The following is a 25008-nucleotide window of genomic DNA, read 5'->3' as shown; positions in this document are numbered from 1 at the left end:
ATTTTCACTGTTTTTTTATATAAAAAAAAAGACATCCTTTGATAATTTGATAATTAGAGGCGTCCTTTTGATTTTCACCCATAAAATTTAGACAAATTCATTGTCTACACCTAATACAAAAGATTCCTTAATTCTTCAGACTTTTCTCTTAATGGAGAAAAATCTAAACTCTCACATTTAGTGCACCATTGATAAATATTATCTTCTTTTCTAGTGCAGCTTCTAAACACAATCACACATATAATGTCTCTAAAATTCTCCATCAGTGAGAAATATATTCTAAACTTTTAGTTGACATAGATGTCAAAATTATGAAAAAATAATCTTAAAACTCTAAAGGATAATTTTTTTTGTTTAGGATTGTTAGGCAAATTGAGCCTACTATTGAATTGTTAACCTAACACTAGGACAAACCAAATGATCTCCACTTCAATGAGATAATATTTTACTACATTTGGTACTCCAAGTTGATATTCTAAAGTGGTTTTGCTTCTCTTAGCTTGCTCTATCATGGCACACATTGAAATCATTCAATTTGCATCTTTAAATGTTCAACTTATTCAATCAATTGCACAATTCAATCAAAAGGGGAGACTCTTAAGTCATTCATTGTCTTGATCACACTAGAAATACAGTAGCTGATGTTTTATCTCGCCTTCCTAACCAAATAGAGTTAACTGTTATATCCTTAGTAATTTTCAAAAACTTGGAGAACATAAAAAAAGAGCAAAAGGAAAATTCAGCGGCACGGGCTCTCATCCAAAACATATTACAAAATTCATCGCCAGAACCCCACTATTCTTGGGATGGAGAAATTTTACGATATAAAAATAGAATCTTCCTTCCAGCAAACTCAGCTGAAAAGGAAGTAATACTGGAGGAATTTCATTGTTCACCAATTGCAGGGCATTCTGGCTTCCTACGCACGTATAAACGGATTTCAAGAGCTTTCTATTGGAAGGGAATGAAGAAGGATACCAAAAACTTTGTTGTTGAATGTGATATATGTCAAAGAAACAAAGGAGAAAATGTAGCAAGACCAGGTCTTCTTCAACCCCTTCCTATACCTGAACAAATTTGGACAGACATTTCCATGGATTTCATAGATGGGTTACCCACTTCACAAGGACAAAGTACTATCATGGTGGTCGTTGATCGTCTGACAAAGTATGCCCATTTTTGTACATTATCGCATCCTTATACTGCTGCCCGTGTTGCTCAAGCATTTGTTGACCATATAATCAAACTACATGGTCTACCAAGATCTATTGTCACTGATAGAGATCCGATTTTCACAAGTAAATTTTGGAGAGAATTATTCCAATTGCAAGGTACTAAACTTAATTTTAGCACATCCTACCACCCACAGTCTGATGGACAAACAGAGGTTGTTAATCGATGTTTAGAGAATTATTTACGTTGCTTAACTGGTGATAGACCCAAGGAGTGAGTTTGTTGGCTTCCATGGGCAGAATGATGGTACAATATGACCTACCACTCAGCTACTAAGATTACCCCATTTGAGGTCGTTTATGGATGTATACCACCCTCAGTTAGCTCATACACACGTGGATCAACAAATGTGCATCAAGTCGACCAAAATCTACGCACAAGGGACCAAATATTGCAACTTTTGAAAAACAACTTATGCGATGCACAAGCAAGAATGAAGCAATTGGCCGACATGCATCGTTCGGAAAGAGAATTTGCAATAGGAGATTGAGTTTTTCTAAAACTACAACCATACAAACAAGTTTCAATTCGTCGTTCAAACTCTATGAAGTTGTCACCGAAATTTTATGGCCCTTATAAAGTGATAGAACGTATTGGACCTGTTGCTTATCGCTTGGAGCTTCCACAAGATTCTAAAATACACTCTGTATTTCACGTGTCTTATTTAAAGAAGAAACTAGGCGATAAATTTACTCCTCAACAACATATTCCTGAAGTGAATTCAGATGGTGAAGTTAAATTTCAATCTTATGCTATTTTAGAAAGGAGACTTGTGAAGAAGAACAATCAAGCAACGGTTGGGCTATTAATTCAATGGGACAATTTATCTATCGATGATACAACATGGGAATTATATGATACCATTCAAGAAAAATTTTCAGAGTTTATTGATAAACAACCTTGAGGACAAGGTTGTTTTGAAGGGCGGTGGAATGATAAGATCCTGTAATGGATCTATTCAAATAAATCCATTAACTTTATTTCCTTTTTAAAATAAATTTTAGACTTTTTCTTTTTTATTCTAGATAAGTTTTAATCTGACATTTTCTCATGAAAATATATTTTTATTTATTTTTCTTTTACACATTTTCTTTTGAAAAGGTAGTTTTATTTTATTTTTCTTTTAGATCTTTTCTTTTTGAAAAGGTAGTTTAGGTCTCTATTTAAAGAGATGTTATGTAACTTGGAAGATAAATAATTTCCTTTTTAATTAATCAATTTCGTTTGATTATTGGAGGTCGATTCCCTCGAAGCGATCATCTTATCCCTTTTTTTCTTTCTTTTTCGATTTTTTCACGTGATAGACCCATGTGTTCCTATCAATTTCTGTGACCGTGGGACATAAGTGCTAACATTTTGATCAGGAGTCGGGAAGTTTTGTCATTATTTTCGTTTTTCAATGGGTGTTTCGAACTCTATCTCTCGTTTGTTAATGCCTGGTGGTTGTTTTCTTTGTTTTGACTCATGGATCTGAACGACGTTAGATTTAATTGGATTTCGTCTGCCATTGGAACCAAACTGGAACTTTGTGTTTTCCTTTCTTGTTTTCTTTTTGGGTACCACACACATGATGTTACTATGGTTCCATATTTTAGGGATTGAGGTTCCACCGACACCTTCCTATCATTGCGAACGCTAAATTGAATGAGGTAAGATGGATCTTGCATTGTTCAGGTGGGTATTTCTTTGTTTTTTGTTTTTTTGTCTTATTCGTTTCTAATCCTGGAGTACCCCTTTACCTCACGGCTTAGGTTGTTGGTGGATCCGCCTACGATGCCACATCTTCTGAGACCAAGACAGAAATGTCAGCGTCCAAAGGGAAGAATGAGAAAGACGAAAAGCTTTCACCACCTTCAGCTCCGTCGTCGTCAGACAAAGCCATAGCTGAATTTATGTCTCAAGTCAGTAACCTAGTTCTTGCTCTCTAGTTGTTTATTCATCTTGTAATGTAAATACTTATTTCTCTTCAAATCTTTATGATGCAGGCTTGTAGATTCAAGAGATATTGCTGAACTGCAGCTAAAGCAAAATAGTTGTGAACTTATCATTCGCAAAAAGGAGGCTTTGCCTCAGTCTCAAACTGCTCAAGTTGTTATGATGCAAACCCTGCGCCTGTTTCATCAGCAGTTCCACAAGCACCTCCTGTCACTGCCCTACCTTCACCTTCTCCAGCATCATCTGGACCTCCTGCTACCCCTAAGGATTTAAAGACGTCACATTCTCCTCTTAAGTCCTATGACAGGAACATTTTACAGAAACCCTGGTCCAGGATTGCCTCCTTTTGTTAAGGTGACTACATGTTTCCTTCTCTGTAGATGGAATTTAAGTGGTTGATATGTTGCATGTTACTTATATTTTCCACTTCCTTGGTAGCCTGGTGATAAAGTCAACAAGGGACAAGTCCTCTGCATTATTGAAGCTATGAAACTGATGAATGAAATTGAAGTAAGCTTCTCTTCTTTGGATGATGTGATTTTAACATTTTGTTTGATTATTTTGATCATAAGATCTTGGTAACTTTGCATAAGTGGAGTTTATCCTGTTCTTTGGTTCCGTGCATATTCAACTAGTCTGTTTTGTGCTTAAATTGGAAGTATGAAATCACATTTTGATCTTTTGTTCAGTGTCCAGTTATTTAACTTTAAGCTCAAAAGAATGCTGTTAAATTTCATATACTAAATTCAAATTGCAATTTCTCAGCTTAAAAGGAATCAATGCCTATGACTTGTGCGTGAAATTGTAATCATATTCATTCAGACATGTACCTCCAAATACTCCATTTTCTGGAAAAGTACATGCTACCCTAGTATGCTAATTGCTAAGTTTGGGGATGCACCTTGAACTTATTTTTCGGTTCTGGTTCTTGTAATAAAATTTCTGAATCTTATTAATACTCAAGGCAATATGCCTTTTGCCAGAAGAGCTAAAACACAATTTGCACTATCTCTAGCACACTTTGTTATCCAACTGTCTTCTACATCTCAAATATATTATCATTCCTGGGCTCAGTTTAATCAGTTGGCCATGCTTGAAGACATTTCCTCTAGTACAATGGATTACTTATTTGTTGCACTTATTTTTCTAAGACTGTTTTCTCCCAAATTGTATAGTGGTATTCATAAGTTTTGGATTACATTTTCAGATTATAAACTGTAGTTGGTTAATGCAATCACTTGTATTGTTATTTACCTTCTTTTACTTTTACAATACCGCTTATTGAATGTCAGTAAATTGGGATTGATCTAAGAATTAGCCTAGGCCTAGTTTCTATGAGTTGAACTGGTCGAAACCAGTTCAGTTAAATTTAATGAAATATAAAATTAAAGAATTATAAATGTTGGATCATTCATTCCAAATCATTAAGATTTGGGAGGATTAATTCGGTCTAAATTAATAGTTGGTACCTGATCCAACTTCTTGGTACGAGTTGATATCAAAAATCATTAATACTAACTTCATTCAATTAATGATTCTGAATTCAGCATTGGTTATATAACAACTTATTCTATCACACCAAAATTTGAAATTGTTATTAGTGGCTGTTTGGTTATGTATATCCTCTATGGTACATGTTTAGTTACTCCCATTTTGGTTCTGGTGATTGTTGGCTTGGTCAGAGGACGGTGCAGCCTCCAGCTTAATCTTGAGTTTTCTTACTGTTATTTAACATGATAATTGAAGCAATTCTGCTTTTTTTTTAAGAACAAAGATGAATAGGAATGAATAAAAGCAAAAAAGACACCTGTGAAGCTTAACATCAAGTTAAGCTAGACTGTTTAGGTCTCTACATTTTCTCATATGGTTCATGAGAAAAATATGTACTGGTAACATTTCAAAGAAAGGTACAAAATTCACAAAAGCTAGCTGATTCATGAAAAAGCTTGAGGGTAGAACAAGCAATACCACCAGTATCATGCTTTTCTTGCTGTAGAAGACTGCACCCTTCCATTGTACTTTTTGGACATAGCTCTTTGTTCATAAGCAAATTAAGAAAGGGGATCACTTGATGTTTTGTGATTGATTGATCCAGAACCTGGTGGATTCAACAGATATAGGGTTTGTACAGAATATAAACTAATAAGTACATCCAAGGGAAGAATTCATGATTAAGGTTTTCTGCTTTAATGTTTGAAGTTCACTGAGAATTAACTTTCCCCCCACACTTGAGACATTGTTATACTTTTCTTGATATCTTGCTAATTCAAATTTCATAGTTATCAGGAACCTAGTCCCACCATGTCATGATTAATCAGAGCATCCCCTCTGAATATTCCTTGCATAACTATAATTATCAAAGATTCTAATTGTCCATCTTAAGTGAGGATAGTTCTCTCTAATCTTCAACGTTAGAATGAAAATGCGGTATTCTTTCCCAAACATAATAGGATTTTCTGTCTAATGTGGTAATCATCTTAGCTCCAATTCTGCAACACCTGATTCCAAACTAACATACTGTTCATTATATTCTGTGTAACTTTTTTTACTTGTCTATATCTTGATTCCATTTTTGTAGGAATATGTCCATAATTTGATCCCTAATGTCTCCCTATTGTCCTACTGTAATTGTAATGCTTTACATTTTTGGACTTTTCTCTCAGATCTGATCTTATTGAATTCCCAGTTAACTTGAAAAAAGATTTGATTTCTACATCCATCACTGATGCAATTGCCCTGAATAAGCAATGAGTTTTCTGCATGTTTAACATTCCGAAAGTTTTGAAGGGGTTATTTACACAAATGGTTCATGAACAATAAACCATATCTTAAATAAGCCCATATTTTTTGTTCCTCTAAGGTTATTGAACCTTCATACATCTGTTCTGTTAGATTTAAACAAGTAGTGGGTTCTTCTACTTTGGCAGAAACAGAAAATATATATCAATAGGCATTATGCATTATGAAGAGGTATTTACAAGAATGATAATGTAGATGTAGACTTTATAGATAGTTGATTTCCATGTCAATAGTCTGTCATTTGCTGTTAAGTAATTATAATGAATGTGAATAATTTTGGTAGTTTAATAGGAAAATTTGGAAAAAGGATTTGGACCTCTTTGGAATCGGGGCGATAATTTGGGGGTTCATTTATACAACTGATTAGTTACATAATATTTTTTTAAAATCACTTTAGACTTCACAAATCTAGCTTTGGAACAAAAAATAATGATGCATTTCCTTTAAACCTATCTTTGTTCTCTTTGCATACTGCATTTTTCATTTTTTTCAAAAAAGGTTTTTGCAAGGTTGTGAGCAATAGAATTGTACAAAGTAAAACCTAAAATCTCGTGTATTTAGGAACCACGAGTTAGGCCTTTATATAGAAAAGAAGAAATGAACCAAAAGACCAAACTACCCCTATACTTATTCTAACACTCCCCCTCAAGCTTGAGAATATAGATCATATACGCCAAGCTTGTTACATATGTAGTCAATCCGAGGACCTCCAAGTGATTTAGTGAATATATCTGCTAGCTGATCATTTGAGTTGACAAAACTAGTAGATATTTCTCCAGATATGACTTTCTCTCTGACAAAGTGACAGTCAACTTCAATATGCTTTGTTCTCTCATGGAAGACTGGATTTGAGGCAATATGCATAGCGGCCTGGTTGTCACATATGAGTGACATTTGTGTAACCTCTCCAAACCTTAGTTCCTGAAGCAACTGTTTTAACCATATAAGTTCTTGACTAGCAATAGCCATAGCTCGATATTCTGCCTCTGCACTGGATCTTGCCACAACATTCTGTTTTTTGCTTTTCCAAGAAACAAGGTTACCTCCGACAAATATACAAAATCCAGAAGTGGATCTTCTATCAGAGGGAGATCCTACCCAATCTGCATCAGAATATCCCACGACTTGAGTATATCCTTTGTCTTCATATAGAAGACCCTTTCCTGGTGCTCCCCTGATATATCGAACAATGCGAGTCACTGCATCCCAATGTTCTTTGCATGGAGAGCTAAGAAACTGACTTACTACACTCACTGCAAATGAGATATCCGGACGAGTGACAGTAAGGTAGCTTAGTTTCCCTACCAATCGCCTATACCGTTCAGGATCTGAAAAAGGCTCCCCCTGATTTGGTAGGAGCTTGACATTAGGATCCATGGGATTGCCGACTATCTTTGAGTTTAACATTCCTGTTTCTTCCAAAATATCCATTGCATACTTCCTTTGAGATATAATGATCCCATCTTTAGACTGTGCCACTTCTATCCCTAGAAAATATTTGAGTTTGCCAAGATCCTTTGTCTGGAAATGTTTGAAAAGATGTTGTTTTACTTGTGAAATCCCAAGATGATCATTACCTGTGATGACAATATCATCAACATAAACCACTACATAGATGCAACCAGTAGACGAGTGGCGATAAAAAACAGAATGATCAGCCTCGCTTCGAGTCATGCCAAACTGCTGAATTACGGTACTAAATCTACTGAACCATGCTCTGGGTGACTGCTTGAGACCATATAAAGATTTCCGCAAGCGACATACAAGACCAGAAGACTCCCCCTGAGCAACAAAACACGGAGGTTGCTCCATGTAGACTTCCTCGAGCAGGTCACCATGTAAGAATGCATTCTTGATGTCCAATTGATGAAGAGGCCAATGGCGAATTGCAGCAATAGACAGAAAAAGACGCATAGAAGACATCTTGGCAACAGGAGAAAATGTGTCTCCATAATCCAATCCAAATACCTGAGTATAGCCTTTAGCGACAAGACGAGCCTTAAGCCGATCAACCGTGCCGTCTACACCAATTTTTACCGTAAACACCCATCGACAACCAACCACTGACTTCCCAGGAGGTAGAGGAACGAGATCCCAAGTCCCACTGCTCTGTAAGGCACTCATTTCATCAAGCATAGCCTGTTTCCATCCTGGATGAGCAAAGGCATCACCTGCAGTCTTTGGAAGAGAAACAGACGACAGGGAAGACAGACAATAATAATAGGATGGGGAAAGACGATGATAGCTTAAAGAAACATAGTGAGGAGAAGGATTACGAGTGGAACGCATACCCTTTCGAAGTGCAATAGGAACATCAGAGTCAGGAGATGGGACCGGAGGAAACGACGAAGGACTTGGCTCCAAAGATGTGCCACGGCAGTGTCGGTGTTGGTCGGCGGGAAAGTAGGAGGAGGACGAGGCTGATAGGCGCCTCCGGAGGTAAAAGATAGTCACGGTGCAGGTGGAGGGAGAAACCTGAAGCGGAAGGACCAAAAAAAGAAACCGACTCAAAGAATGTGACATCAGCAGAGATGAAGTACCGACGAAGAGTAGGGGAATAACACTTGTACCCTTTCTGAGACCGTGAGTACCCAAGGAAGACACACTTATGAGACCGGGGAGAAAGTTTGTCAATGCCGGGATCAAGAGCATGAGCAAAACATATAGAACCAAAGACCCGAGGTGGTAGAGGATGAAGAGGTTGATGTGGATAAAGTACCTGATGAGGTATTTTACCCTAGAGAGTGGATGAAGGCATGCGATTGATGAGATAACATGCAGTAAGTACGACATCACCCCAAAACTGATGAGGGACATTAGAATGGAGAAGAAGAGTCCGAGTGGTTTCAAGGAGATGACGATTCTTGCTTCTGCAACCCCATTCTGTTGGGGGGTATGAGGGCAAGACGTGCGATACAACACACCATGAGATGTCAAGAAGGTACGAAATTGAGTAGATAAATATTCGCGTGCATTATCACTTTGCAAAGTACGAAGGGAAGTACCAAATTGAGTTTTTATTTCAAGAAAAAAGGATTCAAAAATAAAATACAATTCTGGACGATCCTTCATTAGATATAACCATGTACAACGGGAAAAATCGTCTATAAAAGTAACAAAATACCTTGACCCCATTGTAGAAGAAACACGACTCGGACCCCAAACATCAGAATGAACCAAAGCAAAAGGAGACATAACCCGACTCTCAATACGAGAAGAAAAAGAACTACGAACATGCTTACCTAATTGACACGACTCACAAGATAAAGACTCTAAGTGAGAAAGACTAGGATGTAACTGTTTTAACTTATTAAGACCTGAATGTCCCAATTGAGCATGAATAAGTAGTGGAGATGCCGCCGCCGAACCAACAAAAGAGGGTTGTTGAAGCCGATATAGGCCATGAGATTCACATCCGAAGCCAATCATCCTCCCCGTACTCCGGTCCTGTAAGGAAACAGACGTGTTAGTAAAAGAAATGACACAATCAAGAGATCGAGTAAGTTGACTTATCGACAATAGATTAAAAGGAGCGCCGGGAACATAAAGAACATTATGAATTGAAAGAGATGAAGAAGGATGAACAATACCAATACCCTGGGATTGAGTTTGGGAACCATTGGCCATGGTGACCATTGGTAAATTACCAGAAGTAGTGAGAGAGGAAAAAAGGGATTTATTACCAGTGATATGATCGGTGGCCCCAGAATCAAGAACCCAAGGACCCGAAGAATGAGATATGCCAGCAAAGGAAGTACCAGCGTCTGCAATGGTAGCAGTGGAACCAGAAGGCTGACGATCTTCAAACCATTTCAGAAAGTCAGTATAAGAAGGTGTTAACTGTGAAGTGGAAGCTGAAGGAGCAACAGAACTCTGAACAATCTGAGCAGCACGAGGAGGACGACCATGTAAACTCCAGCATTTATCAATCGTGTGTCCCGGTCGGTGGCAATGATCACACCAAGGGCGTCCTTTGCCACCCTTGCGAGGTGGAGGCCCTTTGTGTCGAGAGACCAAAGCTGACGAGTCGACAGGAACAGAAGAAGGCATCGTCAAGACTTTGGCCGGGACACGGAGAAGAGTCGCCCAGGTATTTTCCATGGTAGCTTCTGTAGGACTGCCCAGGATCTGGTCACGGACATGAGAATAATCTGTGGGCAGACCATATAAAGCCAAAGACATAAAAAATTTCTTTCGATTTTCAAGCTCTTCAACAGGATCAGCTGCAGGTGGAAGCAGTTCATTGAAGTCACAAAGAAAGCTAGACACTGAACCCAGATAAGTTGACATTGGCGTTGAGGATAGTCATGAGATCTTCACAAACTTGATAGAGTCGCCGAGAAGTGTTTGTAAAGAGTTGTTGAGCTTGTGTCCAAACAGCTTTACAGGTTTTGTGAGTACGGAAGACATTCCTAAGAGATGAATGGATGGTGGCTCGGATAATACAACACAACTGAGCGTCAACCTTCTTCCACAGAGGACGATCGGCGTCTTGAACATCTTCTTCAGTTTGAGTGAGATGTGTCTCATACCCCTGTCCAACAAGCCAAAGTTCAATGTGAGATGCCCAGGAGATATAATTTTTACCATCCAACTGCTCGGAAGAGAGGGGTGCAGTAATATGGTTGGTAAAGATTGAGGTATCTGGCTTTGGAGCGCCAGATGTAGTCATGAATAGAGCTATGAACCAGACTGCGCTTGCTTGAACTCTCAAATCGGAAACAACAACCGGAAGGAGCTCCACCTCAATCAGAAAGGGCAAGGGCTGCTTATGACAGAGATGCTGCTGGTGGAGGTTCTTGGCTGCTGATGACAGAGATGCTGCTGGATAAAGGCTGTTTGCTTGATCTTGGCGATCTCATAGACGTGGCGGAGGGTGAGGGAGGAGGACGCGACCAACTCGAGGCCCTATGATGGACTTGCAGATGGCCTCGATGGAGAGATGCTTGCAAGAGACGTCTGCTGGAGAGGCCACGGCAGACGAAGACAGCGCCACTGGAGAACTCGCGCGGCAGAAGGAGACGGGCTCACTGCTGGAGAGTTTGCAGCAGAGAAGGAGAAGGCGCTCGCTGCTGGAGAACTCGCGCGGCAGAAAAAGAGAAGGCGCGCGGCAGCGAGGAAGGAGGCGACGCGGAAAGAGGCCGCGCGAGGAAGGAGGCGGCGCGGAAGGAGGCGGCGCGAGAAGACAGCGGCAGCGGGTGTGCGTTCGAAGGAGGGCAGCGAGGCGACGTAGGCGGCGGCGCGTCGTCGACCGTCCAGGAGAGGCGGAAGCCGCGGAAGGAGTCACCGACCGCGCCGCGTTGCCCTTGTCGAGGAAGAAGATGCTCGCGGCGGCGAGAGAGAGAGACGCGGTGAGAGAGAGAAGCGGCGCTGAGATAAGAGAATTAGGTTTAGGGTTTTAACCTTGCTCTGATACCATGTACAAAGTAAAACCTAAAATCTCGTGTACAAAGTAAAACCTAAAATCTCGTGTATTTAGGAACCACGAGTTAGGCCTTTATATAGAAAAGAAGAAATGAACCAAAAGACCAAACTACCCCTATACTTATTCTAACAAGAATGAATAAGCTTGATAGAGGCAACAATTGATTGAATTTTGCTATTTGATTTCTCTTGAAGTGATAATATTGGTGATATATGGCATTCTTGTTTGCTCAAGCATAATCATAAGTGACCTTTGAGAAGCATCATTGTTTATCAGCAAGTGTACTGCTTTTATGATGTTCAACTCTATCATTGTTGTAGGCGTGTGTGTTTGCTTGCGCAGATATTGTTTGATTGTGGAGATGTATCCAGGGGTGATTTTATAATGATAAACATACATTACTGCTGGTAATAGATAAAATATATTGACTGTACATTATGTTGGACCTCCTTTACAATAATGTACGTACTTTCGTCTATGATGAGTCTTAAACTTTCACCTTTCTACTCATTGACAATCTTTTTTTCCTCGCTATATATTGGCTTTCTTACAACATTTATCACTTATTTGGTGGCTTTCTTACAACATTTATCACTTATTTGTGGTGTTTGATAAACACTTGCCTATGAGAAACACTTAGAATGGTAGTTGTCTTGTGCCACAAGCTCCGTAACAAGCATGTTAATTTTTTTATTTCTGTATTATTGTATCTAAGTGGTCCTTTTGTCTAACATGTATGGATGCCGTTTCCTACTTGAAATATTTAGAGGCTTCACTGTGTAATTAATATTTATGACTTACCAGAGTCAATTTTTTTAATTGCTTGTTAGAGCCATGTTTCATGTGTTATAATCATGTTGCAATTCTCTTCATTACCAATGCAATCACAATATTGAATCTGAACTCGTTCTGTTGCAGGCTGATTAATATTAATGACTTACCAGAGATGATTTTTTTTAATTGCTTGTTGGAGCTGTGTTTCATGTGTCATAATCATGTTGCATTCCTCCTTATTACCAATGCAATTACAATATGTATCTGAGCCCGTACTGTTGCAGGCTGATCAGGCTGGAACAGTCGTTGAGATATTATTGATTGAAGATGGCAAACCTGTGGGCGTAGGACAGGTTATTTCTACTTTTTTATTCTTTATTTTAATTAAATCCATACATATGCTCACTGTTTTTTTTTACTTGGGTATTTTTATGCAGTCAATTTTTATGATTGTGCCTTAAAGCTATCTACCTAGCTATGGTAGTTCAAATCAGATACTCTTTCTTTTAGTTTCTTCCTGGGCTGGTTCTGGTTACATAGACGGTGATAGCTTGATCTGACTACTTTTAGTCACAAAATTGTTTTTTCTCCTTCAAAGTGCGCAATGAATAATTCGTATTATCCTAGTATCAAGCTCACATCTCATTAACATTTTAGGACACTGAAATTGAGTCTTTTTTCCTCCTCTTTAAATCTCTCCCCCCTCTTTCTTTCTCTCTCTCTCTCTCTCTCTTAAATATTCTGTATTAATCATTTGAATGTTAATCTGAGTTTAATTGCTTGAGATTCTTTGAAGTTGATTGCTTTTTTTAAAAAAAATATTTTTCTTTGTTTAACTGGGCAGGCATCCTCTTTGTGTAGATGTTATCCAGCAAAAGCAGTACATGTTTGAGAATAATCAGGATGTGCTCATAAACCAAAGTATTTAGGAAAAAAAGTCTATTAATTGCAGCAAACAGTCCACAAAGGAGCAACCTAGGGTTATAATTAAGATAGTTACCAAGTTGTTATATCATGAGTACAGGGATCCCACTTTTGCCCACTTTGGGTGGGCTAAAGTGTTGGCGGTTAGGGCTCAGCTCGCAATGTGCTAAATGAGAGATTAAGGCTAATAAATCTCCCTGGTCTCCTCCACTTCCTGGTTCTTCCTACGTTTCTTATTCCTCATGGCTTTCTATGTGATTTCCTTTCGGAGAGATTGGTGAGTTTGGCTTGTCAGACTAATATTTCTCACTGGTTGCATGCTATGAGTACAGGTTGGAGAAATGACCTGAATCTGAGTAACATAACTGTGATTTAATTTCTCAATTAGAAGTGTGATTTTTTTTCCATTAAAAGGGCAGCCCGGTGTACGAAGTTCTTGTCATGCGGGGTCCCGGGGAAGGATCCATTGTACACGGTCTTATCCTACTTTTTATAAGAGGCTGTTTTCAGGATTCGAACCCGTGATCTTTTGATCACAAAGTAACAATTTTACCTTTTTTCCATTATTTGATATTATTAATTTTAGTGTTTTGATCAAAATTAATCCTACTTTGATAATAATTTCCTTGAATACAAAGAATTTGGAGAAAGAATGCCATCGGATATCTACGCACTCATGCCAGCGTTTATGTTGTGATTCTTGTTTAGAGAGTGACATATTTGTTACATTGGAGTAAGGGATTAATTCTCGATAGACGTATACTCTTGGCAAAAAAAAAATTTCTCACCTTCTAGTCAATTTGTAAAGGATATCTAGGATAACTATAATCTTCTTTTACTAGAATGTTTGTTATGATTCTCCAAGAAATCTGTTTAGTTCTTTGTTGCTGTATATATCTTGATTTTGAACTGAACGATGATGTTCAGACCTCTTTATATCTAGTTCAACTAGATTTCTCCTCCATTTTCTTAACCTGACTTAGTTCCATGTTAATCGGTTGAATCAGCCAGTCTGGTTGGATTATTAAAACAGTGTGCTTGTGGCTTGTGCCGATGTACTGTGCCGGACGAACATGATGGTCTCATTTTATTTGCATTTTTTTCCGTCTCATGGTGTGGCTATGCCGAACAAAAATGTTTGGGTGTTCGTTGCTCAACAATTTTCTCAGTACTAGAACAACGTTTATGCTTCTCTAATTGACACCAAGACTAACTTCTTTAATACAAATCAATATTTTTCTAGGAATTTAAAGCATAAGAAATGTTTTAACATATGATACATTAGATAACATCGAATCTGGAACAATCGATCTGGTCTTATGAAAGTTTTTCATCGGCTATTAAGGTAAATCGAAAAGTGCTCATAGCGAACAGTCTAAAATTCTAACATCTTGCACGTTCTATTTAGAGGAAAAATTTCTATAAATATGTCATAGTTAGACATCGAATCATAGTTGTCCCGGGGGTTATGGTGCAGCGGCAAGGTATCCAGGTTGTCACCCAGGCACGCGAGCGCTTTCCGATTTAGCTTGGTGGTCAGTGGGAAATTTTTGTGGGGCTGGGTCGATTATCCCAGATTCGATGCTATCTAGTTTGATTAATCATTTTTTTTTAGATGACAATTTAACGCGTTTCTGCTGCACTACTGGAAAAAAAAAATATCCTGTAAAAGTTTAAATTGCATATATAAATATCAGTAAAACGATGAGTATCAACAGGGAGGACACTGGATTTAGTAGATACATCATACATACTGTTTACATAAACAATATGGATATTGTGTGTGCTTAGGTGATAACTTGATGTCCTTCGTTGCATCATAGTCCTAAGGGCAATGTTTTAACATCCATAATCACATACTAAATTGCACCACTGGAAAAAAAAATCCAGTAAAAGTTTAAATTGCATATATACATCAGCATTCCACACTTGAGTATCAGTATAATTAAACAGTGAGGACACTGGATTTAGTAGATACTTCATACATACTCAAAGACTATGGACATCTGAGCTTGGCAGATCGAACACATACTAAGAAACTACTATAGATACGGGATGAATTAGCTTCTTCAACCGGTTCCTTGGAAGTTGCTGCACAGATATTGAATTGTTGGTTCGGCCGGGAGGGTAAGGGAGTTGCTAGAGCCTATGATTATTTTCGACAACTAGCTCCCAAGAAGCCATGGGTCTGCACAGTATAGAAGTCATACCTCCAGCTATGCTATGTGTTCATTGTTTGGTTACTAGCACACAAGAGGCTTCCTATGCGGGATCGTCTAGTGTATGCATTAAAGAGGGTTGTACTTTCTGTGGCGCGCAGATGGAAATGCAAGAGCATCTCTTCTTCCAGTGCCCGCTATAGCTATAGCTATGCTATGGCAAGTTAGGACATGACTTTACATTTAGCAAGAGGTGACCACCTATCGACGGATGTTCAGGATCTATGAGGAGGAGCATATTGATGTGGAGAAGATTTTTAGGAGGATACATATACATGTGTACCGTACTTTGTATATCTACTCTGATTTAATATTGTATTGATGGGGACAAGATTTGTAGAAGGATAGATACATGTATACCGTATTTTATATATCTACAATAATTTAATATTGTATCAGACATGAATAGAGCTCCATGGTAATCCTTTTGTACACTTTTTTTAAATGCATATTTACTTTTACCTATCAAAAAAATATGATGAGTATAAAACATATATTTAGAGCAACAACTACATAAGCAAAATATGATAAAAATGAAACAATGAACTTGTAAAATCTTGTAAGATTTGCACCAATTCATGCAGGGTGTGAATATCATGAACTGGGATGGCAATATGAAATTCTGACTAATGTTATGCACTAGAAAATTTTAAAACTTTTTAACTGGAAAGGACACATGTCAATATTGTAAAAAATGGTAGAGGGTGACGCGACGGTCAGTGACCGTCGACCACCACTATTGCTTAGACGGTTATATTTTTTTATATAATATTATAAATAATCATTATTTTTTACCATCTTGATGCATAAATAAATTTTATATAATATAATATAATTTATATAAAGTACAAATATAAATATAGCTAACAAAATAATTAATAAAAATTTATCACCATATTAATACTAAAAAAGTGATATCATTACTTCTACCAGCAATCTAAGTTTAAAATTCAAAGTTCCAATCTAATATAGTAACATGCCAACAAGACTAGACTAAACATAACTAATCTTCTAAATCATTTACATATGTACCATCAATTATATCCATAATCCTCTCATCATCGGAATCAAAATTAACATCTTCTTCATTCTCCTCCTCTGATGTATCTAAATCCTCATCAAATTATCTAACGGAGAGGTTCCTTGTGCTCCTTGATTGTAGCACTTCATTCGCTCTGGAGGCCTCCTCCACATTCTCCAAGCAACACCTGAACTTGGGTCGACCTCATTTTCATCAGCACCATCAACAAATCAACGGTTGAGCTTTACTAGCTCGAGTGAAAAGAAGCAAATCTCTGTCAATTTCTTTTTTTTACTCTTTTTCTTGCTATTCCTTTTCTTAGTATGTTTCTAAATAATTAGAAAATTATTAAAACTATTAAAAAAAATTTTGAATTATTATTTATTCCTTCAAATTTGCTCTAATTTTTTTCACATCTCAATGAACTACTTGTCAAAGAGAGAAATCTCATTGTCATTTTTTTATAAGTTTGGAGTGTCACCACCATAATTGGACCACCATCCAATTTAAAAAAATTAAAGCAACACAAAATTAATAAACCAAAAAATAGGTAACAGAGACATGTATGTTAGTGAAAAGAAATAAAGAAAAGAGATATACCCGAATCAAAGTTATGGTACACATCCACCTTCTCATATGTCGTGACCATCATTTTTTTTCCAAAGTTTATGGAGTCACAATTATATTTCAACAATTCATCATTATAAATGGTGGATTGCACGTCCTCGTTGATGGGAAATTTTTTCTCAACATAATTCAAGAGCTCATTTATAACATTGGTATCATTTTATATGCATAGATTTTTGAAGTAAAACACTTGATTCAATAAGTAAGCGACATAACGCCAAGGACTATCAAGTCTATCTTTTGACTTCTTATCAATAATCTTTAAAATAGGGGTGACATTTTCTTCTTTTTTGAAAGCCTTTGTAATCTCTTCCTTGGCTTGTTTAAGTGTACCCAATAAAAATTCCATTGAGGGCTATTTGTCACCGTCAACAAGGCATAAAAAAATGTAGATCCGTTACATTAACGGTCCCTCTAGTATCGGTCCCACGGATATGGAGGGAGGTACATGAAGGTACACAAGTGTTAGACACATGGTGGGGTAAATCTCAGGTCGTCAGTTCCTAAGAATCGCCCCCTGGCCATTACGCCAGAGATGTCATGCGTTCACCGTCTGTGCTATGCTTTGGGAAAATCAACAAGGCATAAAACTTTCACTAAAGGGATGAAAACATTCAAAGTTAAAGAAACACCATTCTAAAAAGAGATACTTGTTATTGTCGCCTCCGTCACTTTCCCCTTCACACTGCTCCTTAATTTTGTTTTGCTCCATTTCTCAAATATAAACATAAGTCTCAATTGATTTTTCTTGCCTCTGAGACTTTTCAAGGTCAAAAATGAAGTAGCAAATCTAGTTACCCCAGGCCTCATAATATTCCTTTTCTCGATATATTTCCTCATAATCGCCAAGTTCTATGATGTGCACAGATGAATACTATTAGGGCCTTTGTTTGCTCAAGTATTCCATTAAACTTAGGTAGCTTTCAATTGCTTCAAGCATGAGGTTTATTATATCAGTCACACAAGAGGTCCAAAAAATTTGAGGCTTTGTAACCTTTAACTATTCCACTGTCGCCATATTATTTGTCACATTGTATGTCACTACTTGAACAACATATCGAGAGCTAATTTCATTGATGTATTTTTTCACAAACTTGAATATGTAAGCCCTGATGTGTACCTCCATAGATTCTTCAATAGAACCAAGGAATGAAGTGTCTAGTTTTCAATTAACACAAACTCATAATGTTTCTCCTCTTGCGATCCATCCATGCATCGATCATAATTGAATATATATTTTTCATCCACTTTGCTTCATACTTTTTTAGAGATAATTTAGTCCTCCTAACTTCTTATTTCAAAAGTGATTCTCTTAAGAGATATTGACTTGGAGGTTTGTAGCCTGAGCCGAATTAACCAACCGCCTCTACAAATGCAAGTGATTGGATCGCGGTATGGAGATAGCTCATCCCAAAGAGCTTTCATCTTGGTATAGTAGATTGACGCAGATTGATGTCCTTGTCAAAGTTCTACAATTTTTTGACAAATTTCAAAAATTCGAGTGACATTCCCATGTGGAATCTATCTTGTAAGCCATTCCATACATCGATTGTAAATTCTGTGTAGATAATACTACTTGCAATGTTGGAATCAACAAAATTAAAAATCCATGAAAGCACCATGTGATTACAGCACTCCCATGTATGAAATGTGTTATGGTTTTCCTTCCGCCTCTTGATTGTTCCGTTGATGAAATCAATTTTGTTCTTCGTGCTTAGAGTTATGTGCATCGTGTGGCTTCCATGCCTATAATTATTTCCTTCAATGGTGGCAAAAGGCGAATACGCTCGCCCCAGCGTCTCTGTCAACCCGTCCTAGGGTTAACATGGAGGAGATAAATCACAGGCGGCTACTAGCCTTTGGAATAAGGGAGGCATTTATCTCGACTTTGCCGAGATTCGAACCCCATACCTTATTGGTGGCAATATTTCATGTACTAGTCACTAAACTTCATTGGTGACAATACCTCATGATCATCCCAGTATAATTATTTCCTTCAAGTAGTTTAGAGACGAGAACCATACTGGGATGATCAAAATGATGGAAAGCAAGAGGATCTGATTGGTGGACTCCCATCTCTTTTTTCGAGCTTTCATCTCCCATTATTGCAATGGAAGTTTATTGTTTTCAGAACCTTCCTTGATCTGATATCATGAAAAATATGAAACTATATAGGAGAAAGCTTTGTTTATTGTTTGTGTCTTCTTCAGTAGTCAATTATAATAATATATATAATCTTCTCAACGGTGAAATCACCTCCTAATCTTTACAATTGCTTACATAAAATAAGAAAACTAAAACCTAATATGATATCAACTAATTACATAAAATATATTCAGAAAATCATATTTAATCAAATTGATTGTGTCAATTAATTAGAATCCTTTCTTACCCGGTCCACTCGACCATGATTTTTTTGTCTAGCCACAACTAAGACTTTTCCACATACTTAGTCAACCTCGTTAGACTACAAGTAAGTCTTAACTTTAAATCTCTGCCAATATCAAAATCAATTTCGATTATCTAGTGTTCTTAACATCAACAATCTCTTTTTTTTTTATTTATGGTAACCTGATTCAAAGTTAAAAAAAAAATTATAAAACATAAATAAATAATTTTCAAAGCAAAATCTTTTACAAAAACTCTCCCTTAACTTAACCTCTCTCTTAAAGTTAATGTCCTTGAGATTTTGTAAATAGTTAATGTCCTTGAGATTTTGTAAATATTTAGAATTTTTTTGAAAACTTTTAACATATACTCTCCCTCTTTAACCTACATAAAAAAACAAGATAGGTAGTTTTCAAAACATTAACATAGGAATAATATAAAAACATAGATATTTTTCTTTTTCAAAACGTTTTAACATAGGCAAATTAAAAAAAAAACATTAGGCATGAAAAATTTTTGCAAGACATTTTTGAAAACCTCCCATTAAAGATAATTTTTGAAAAAAGTTCCTTTTCAAAATACTTTAATAAATGCAAACTTTGGACAAATTTTCTAAAAAAAAATAAGTATTTGAAAACCTCCAAGTGAAAAATAGGAATTTTTGAAATTTTTTTTCAAAATGTCAAAATATTTTTAAGACTAGTTAATTTTTTAAAAATTTCAAGTACCCAAAATTTTCCTTTTCAACGATGTTTATAAGTCAGAATAGAATTTTCTCATCTAAGAAGCAAATAATTAAATTAAGGAAAAATTTAAGCAAAGTTAATTGTGTCCTTATTGTTAAAAATAATATTTTATTTCTTATTAATGAACACACATGCATGGTGATTCATGTTCTTTGATTTAATTATAATTAAATAGTATGATTAAATAGTTACAATTATAATTAGTGGCTACCCATTCAGATTGGTCAATAAAGAAACAATTCTCTTTATATTCATGCAAATGAATGTAAAGGAAGATAGATCATTCTCATATTCATACATTATGAGAATGAATGGATAGAATTAAGAGTCAATTGAATGTACATATTGATGGAATATGTAGATGAAAGGTCACACAATGGTCCTCCTTCTACCTTATATATAGGCCTTTGCTCCATCAAAGAGACCAATGAAAGTAGAGAGGTCAATAGGGAGAAACACAATTGTCTAAGGGATTCTAGTTTCTTCATACTTGAAGGTCATCATTGTTATGACCGTTGGCCTGCTAGAAGGGGGGTTGAATAGCCCTGCACAAATAAAACAAAACGAACCCTTCTCGAACTTTAAAAGAACACTTGTATAAATAAAAGATAAACTGAAAAAGACAGAGGCTCAAAGGATTTACTTGGTTACAACTGGGGAGGTTGTTAATCCAAGGAATGGAGTAGCACTAATTTCTCCCTCAGACGGAGAAGTCTCTTTACAACAGTGTAAGCACCTAAAATGAGAAGTTAAATAAAAACTAAGATGTGTACAAGTGTTGATGCAAGTATGCTTGTTCTTATTTAGCTTCTGGACCAAGGCTATATTTATAACCTTGGTCGGGGCGCCTGGAAGGGTTCTAGGCGTCTGTAGTGGGATAAAATTCTATCCCCGACGCAACGGTCAACATCCACGTCGGATGTGGATAAAAAGATGTTTCAGGCACCTGGACCCCAAAAGTCAACAAGGTTGACTTTTTCGGTCTGGGCCCTCTGCTCTGGTGCTGCTCGCCTCGATCCGAGTCTTCCACTCCGTCTCTGCTCGCTTGGGTGATTTCGACCATCCTGAATAGGGCTCACCCAAACCCAACTTTCGGCCTTCTCGAGCAACCTTCCGCTCCGGCTTCTCGTCCCTCAGAAACGCCTCGCGCCTCCTTCTTGTCTGCTCGCGTACTCTACTGCAGCAGCTCGTCCCTTGGACGCACCGAACCCGTCGATTCTCTCCCGTGTCATCCTTCTCGCTAGCTGCGTCTTTTGCTCGACTTCCTGTGCTTCTAAGCTCCTGCACACTTAGACACGAGGTTAAACACAACAGGACATAACTTAATTTGTTTGATCGCATCAAAACTACCTTGGGGTAACAACAATCTCCCCCTTTTTTATGTGAGCAACCAAAGTTAAGTTAGGGTAAACAAATATAAAATAAAAGAAATAAATTTGCATAAGTTTGTAATTCAAGTGAAAAAATTAAAAAAATTTAATCTACCTCCCCCTAGACTTAATCTTCCCTTTTCCCCCCTTTGATCACATAAAAAATGGGATGCCAAAAAAAATCTAAGGATAACTTTTATAAAACCCTGATTTTCAAATAATTTTGAAAAATTTATCAAGATTTTGAAAATATTAAAAATAATTTTGATAGCACTAACAATGCAATAATTTTATAAAAGTTTTCTAAGTAAAAAATTTGAAAAATAATCAATAATTTTCTCAGATAAATAAATTTTCAAAAACTAATTTTATAGAAAATTTTTAAACTAAAATTGATACTTAACAAAAATTTCTAAGTGAAAATTTTCTAAACTAAGGATACCGTAAAATATTTAAGTAACTATTAAAGTATTATTTTGCAATTAAATATTTTATCAGTTAGTCAATTAAATATTTTATTTCAATACTTGGTTTCCAGACTTTGCACTAGGCCTTCTTGGTTATTGGAGCAACAATCACTTTCTACACAAAGCCTCATAAGGAAATTAAACGTTTAATGTACTCTCTGAAAGCCCTAAGTCCAATTAATCTTTAATTAAGATATGTCTTTGGAACCCAATAAAAGTTCCTTCCAACTCAGTTAATAAGAAATTTGTTAGGTAAATTTTTTCTTGACAATTTTTTAATTTTCCCTTTGTGATATTTAAATTTCCAATGTAGTTCTTTATAATTTCTAAAATTTAAAGCAGAGAATTTTGAACATGTATGATTTTTCAAATTTTCTATTTCTATTTTCAATTGATCATTTTTAGCTTTAATTTATCAAAATCTTCTAATGCACAAGATTTTGCTAAAATTAATTTTAGCTTTTTAATTTCTTTTTCTAATTTGTAACATTCTTTAGTTACTAATTTAACAAATTTAAATAACTTGTTAGGTGGGAGAGATCGTTGTCCGTAGCTCTCCCTGAACTGTTGTTTTCTTCCGATGTAGCTCCCCCTTCATCGATGCTCTCGATGCTCATTTCGGACGAGCTTTCTTCGTCTTCGTCTTCTGGTAGGTACTCAACTATTAGAGTTGTTCCGGCGATTTCCTCGGTTTCAGATTCTTCTGATGACTTGGTGTCCATCGAGGAGTTAGATTCGGCTTCTTTTGGTTCTTCATGAAGCTTTAAGAACTTTTCCCAAAGTTTTTTTGCACTTTGATAGTCGCCAATTTTATCGAGATCTTCAACCGGTAGTACGCTTAAAAGATGAAATTTAGTCTTACCATTAGCCATGAAGTTGTTGCGTTGTTTTTCAGTCCATTGATGTTTCTCAAGTTATTTTCCCTCTATGCTTTTGGGCATATTAAAACCATATTTAATTATTAATAGAATATTAAAATCGGTTTTAAAATAAACCTCCATTCGACGTTTCCAAAAAGCGAACTCCCCCTCGAATACTGGTGGATAGATGCTAGCTTCGGCCATTGTTTTTGCTCCGATCGGCGGTTTAGGGAAGTGTCCTAGCTCTAATACCACTTGTTAGGACCGTTGGTCGGCTAGAAGGGGGGTTGAATAGCCCTGCACAAATAAAACAAGACTAACCCTTCTCAGACTTTAAAAGAACACTTGCATAAATAAAAGATAAACTGAAAAAGATAGAAGCTCAAAGGATTTATTTGGTTACAACCAGAGAGGTTGTTAATCCAAGGAATGAAGTAGCACTAATTTCTCCTTCAAGCGGAGAAGCCTCTTTACAGCAGTGTAAGCACAGAAAATGAGAAGCTAAATGAAAACTAAGATGTGTACAAGTGCTGATGCAAGTATGCTTGTTGTTGTTTAGCATCTGGATCAAGGTTATATTTATAGCCTTGGCTGGGGCGCCTGGAATCCTTTTAGGCCCCTAGAGTGGGATAGAATTCTATCCCCGATGCAACGATCAACATCCATGTTGGATGTGGATAGAAAGATGTTCCGGGTGCCTGGACCCTAAAAGGCAACAAGGTTGACTTTTTCCGGTCAGGGTCCTCTGCTCCAATGCTGCTCGCCTCTATCTGGGTCTTCCGCTCCGGCTCCGCTCGTTTAGGTGATTTCGGTCATCCGGAATAGGGCTCATCCGAACTCAACTTCAGGCCTTCTCGAGTAACCTTCCGCTCCGGCTTCTCGTCCCTCGGAAACGCCTCTCGCCTCCTTCTCGTCTGCCCGCGTACTCTTCCACAGCACCTCGTCCCTCGAACGCACCGAGCCCGTCGACTCTCTCACGTGCCGTTCTTTTCACTATCTGAATCTTTTGTTAGACTTCCTATGCTCCTAAGCTTTTGCACACTTAGAGACAAGGTTAAACACAACATAACCTAACTTAACTTGTTTGATCACATCAAAACTACCTTGGGGTACCAACAATCATGAGCCGAGGTATGCTTTTAAGTATTGTGAAAATCATGTAGTTCAAAATCTTGGACATTAAGGAATATGCAATAACTTAATTTACATATGCATATACTAAATTCATGGAGATATATGTTAAACTTACATGTGGTATCGGAGCACAAGTTAAGAACTTGTGATTTTCCATTAAAGATTATTTTTCTCTCTTGATTGATTTTGTGTGAAAAATATTTTATGTTTTCTTTCACTATGATTTACATGTACAAATATGAACATATAATTATGAATATTCTTGACATGTATGATAACTTTAATTGAGAAAACTTATATGATTACACATGTCGAGTAATTATGTAAAAAGAATTTTGAGACTATAAGTTATGTATGATTTGATATCTCAACTTTCTTATATACACATACATAAAAGGGGTCTCTTGCTTATCAAATTCAAGAGTCCTTACTTAAGCAAATTCAAGAGTCCTTACTTTGAATTCGAAAGATGATAGGCTTTTTCTATGTAGGTTGATCTCAACTATAGATAAGAACAACCTTGGAATAAGTCCAATAAGTTATTCTTAGCTCTAGTGGTAGGTATCAAATATACCAATTATATATCACATATATATAACTATCAACTTTTGATATTTGCAGAAGTGTTGGGTTGTTAACTCATTAATATATATGTATCAAATTCATATCACTCAACTTCACCTCTTTCCACATTAACTTTTGAGTCAGTTCAACAAATTAATGCTTAAAATTAAAGCCAACCCATTAATCATAAGATCATATCTCAATTCAAACATGTCTAATTTCAAATTAGGCATGGAGTGAATCGAGCAATCCAAATATGAAATTAAATTTTAGTTCTTACCATAATAATGAAAGGTGTAATCCTGGTCTCATTAATCATTTAAAAAGGTATATAAAAATCTGTAAACTATTTACATGGTATAACATGATATGAATCATGATATATCTAATAGCAAAAATCATGACATCTAACTTGACATAAATCATGATATCTAATGTGACATAGATTATGATATAAGTCATGTAATTGTTATCATAAATTAAATTAGGAAATAAATATGTTAAAAAATTTGATTTTATAAA

General features: G+C 36.6%; 1 protein-coding gene and 1 long non-coding RNA gene across 4 annotated transcripts; one reads left to right on the top strand and one right to left on the bottom strand.

The window, feature by feature from the left end:
* Positions 1–2514: 2514 nt before the first annotated feature.
* On the top strand, positions 2515–13966 carry LOC122025247 (biotin carboxyl carrier protein of acetyl-CoA carboxylase 2, chloroplastic-like). Of its 3 annotated transcripts, none has more exons than XM_042584019.1 (6): positions 2515–2882; positions 2985–3134; positions 3219–3522; positions 3607–3678; positions 12451–12519; positions 13011–13966. In XM_042584019.1, the coding sequence occupies exons 3-6, from the start codon at positions 3469–3471 to the stop codon at positions 13056–13058; spliced, it is 243 nt and encodes an 80-aa protein (XP_042439953.1). In that variant the 5' UTR covers positions 2515–2882; positions 2985–3134; positions 3219–3468; the 3' UTR covers positions 13059–13966. The 3 variants fall into 3 exon arrangements, 1 of the variants encoding a protein (XP_042439953.1); XR_006123636.1 differs by having other exon boundaries at positions 2531–2907; positions 12604–13966; XR_006123635.1 differs by having other exon boundaries at positions 2534–2882; positions 12604–13966.
* LOC122025248 lies at positions 9355–9747 on the bottom strand. The gene is made up of 2 exons (XR_006123637.1): positions 9651–9747; positions 9355–9414 (listed from the first exon to the last, which is right to left on the bottom strand). It is a non-coding gene; the product is annotated as an uncharacterized LOC122025248 (long non-coding RNA).
* Positions 13967–25008: the final 11042 nt, after the last annotated feature.

Source organism: Zingiber officinale, chromosome 9B (genome assembly GCF_018446385.1).
Source record: "Zingiber officinale cultivar Zhangliang chromosome 9B, Zo_v1.1, whole genome shotgun sequence".
Taxonomy (NCBI): Eukaryota; Viridiplantae; Streptophyta; class Magnoliopsida; order Zingiberales; family Zingiberaceae; genus Zingiber; species Zingiber officinale.
This window is presented reverse-complemented; position numbering and strand designations above follow the sequence as displayed.

What these genes read in the sequence shown, in the direction of transcription:
- LOC122025247 (XM_042584019.1), top strand. Translation starts at nt 3,469, where the DNA reads ATGACAGGAACATTTTACAGAAACCCTGGTCCAGGATTGCCTCCTTTT. An exon ending in AACTGATGAATGAAATTGAA is followed by an intron (nt 3,679 to 12,450) that starts GTAAGCTTCTCT and finishes GTACTGTTGCAG; the next exon opens with GCTGATCAGGCTGGAACAGT. An exon ending in AACCTGTGGGCGTAGGACAG is followed by an intron (nt 12,520 to 13,010) that starts GTTATTTCTACT and finishes TTAACTGGGCAG; the next exon opens with GCATCCTCTTTGTGTAGATG.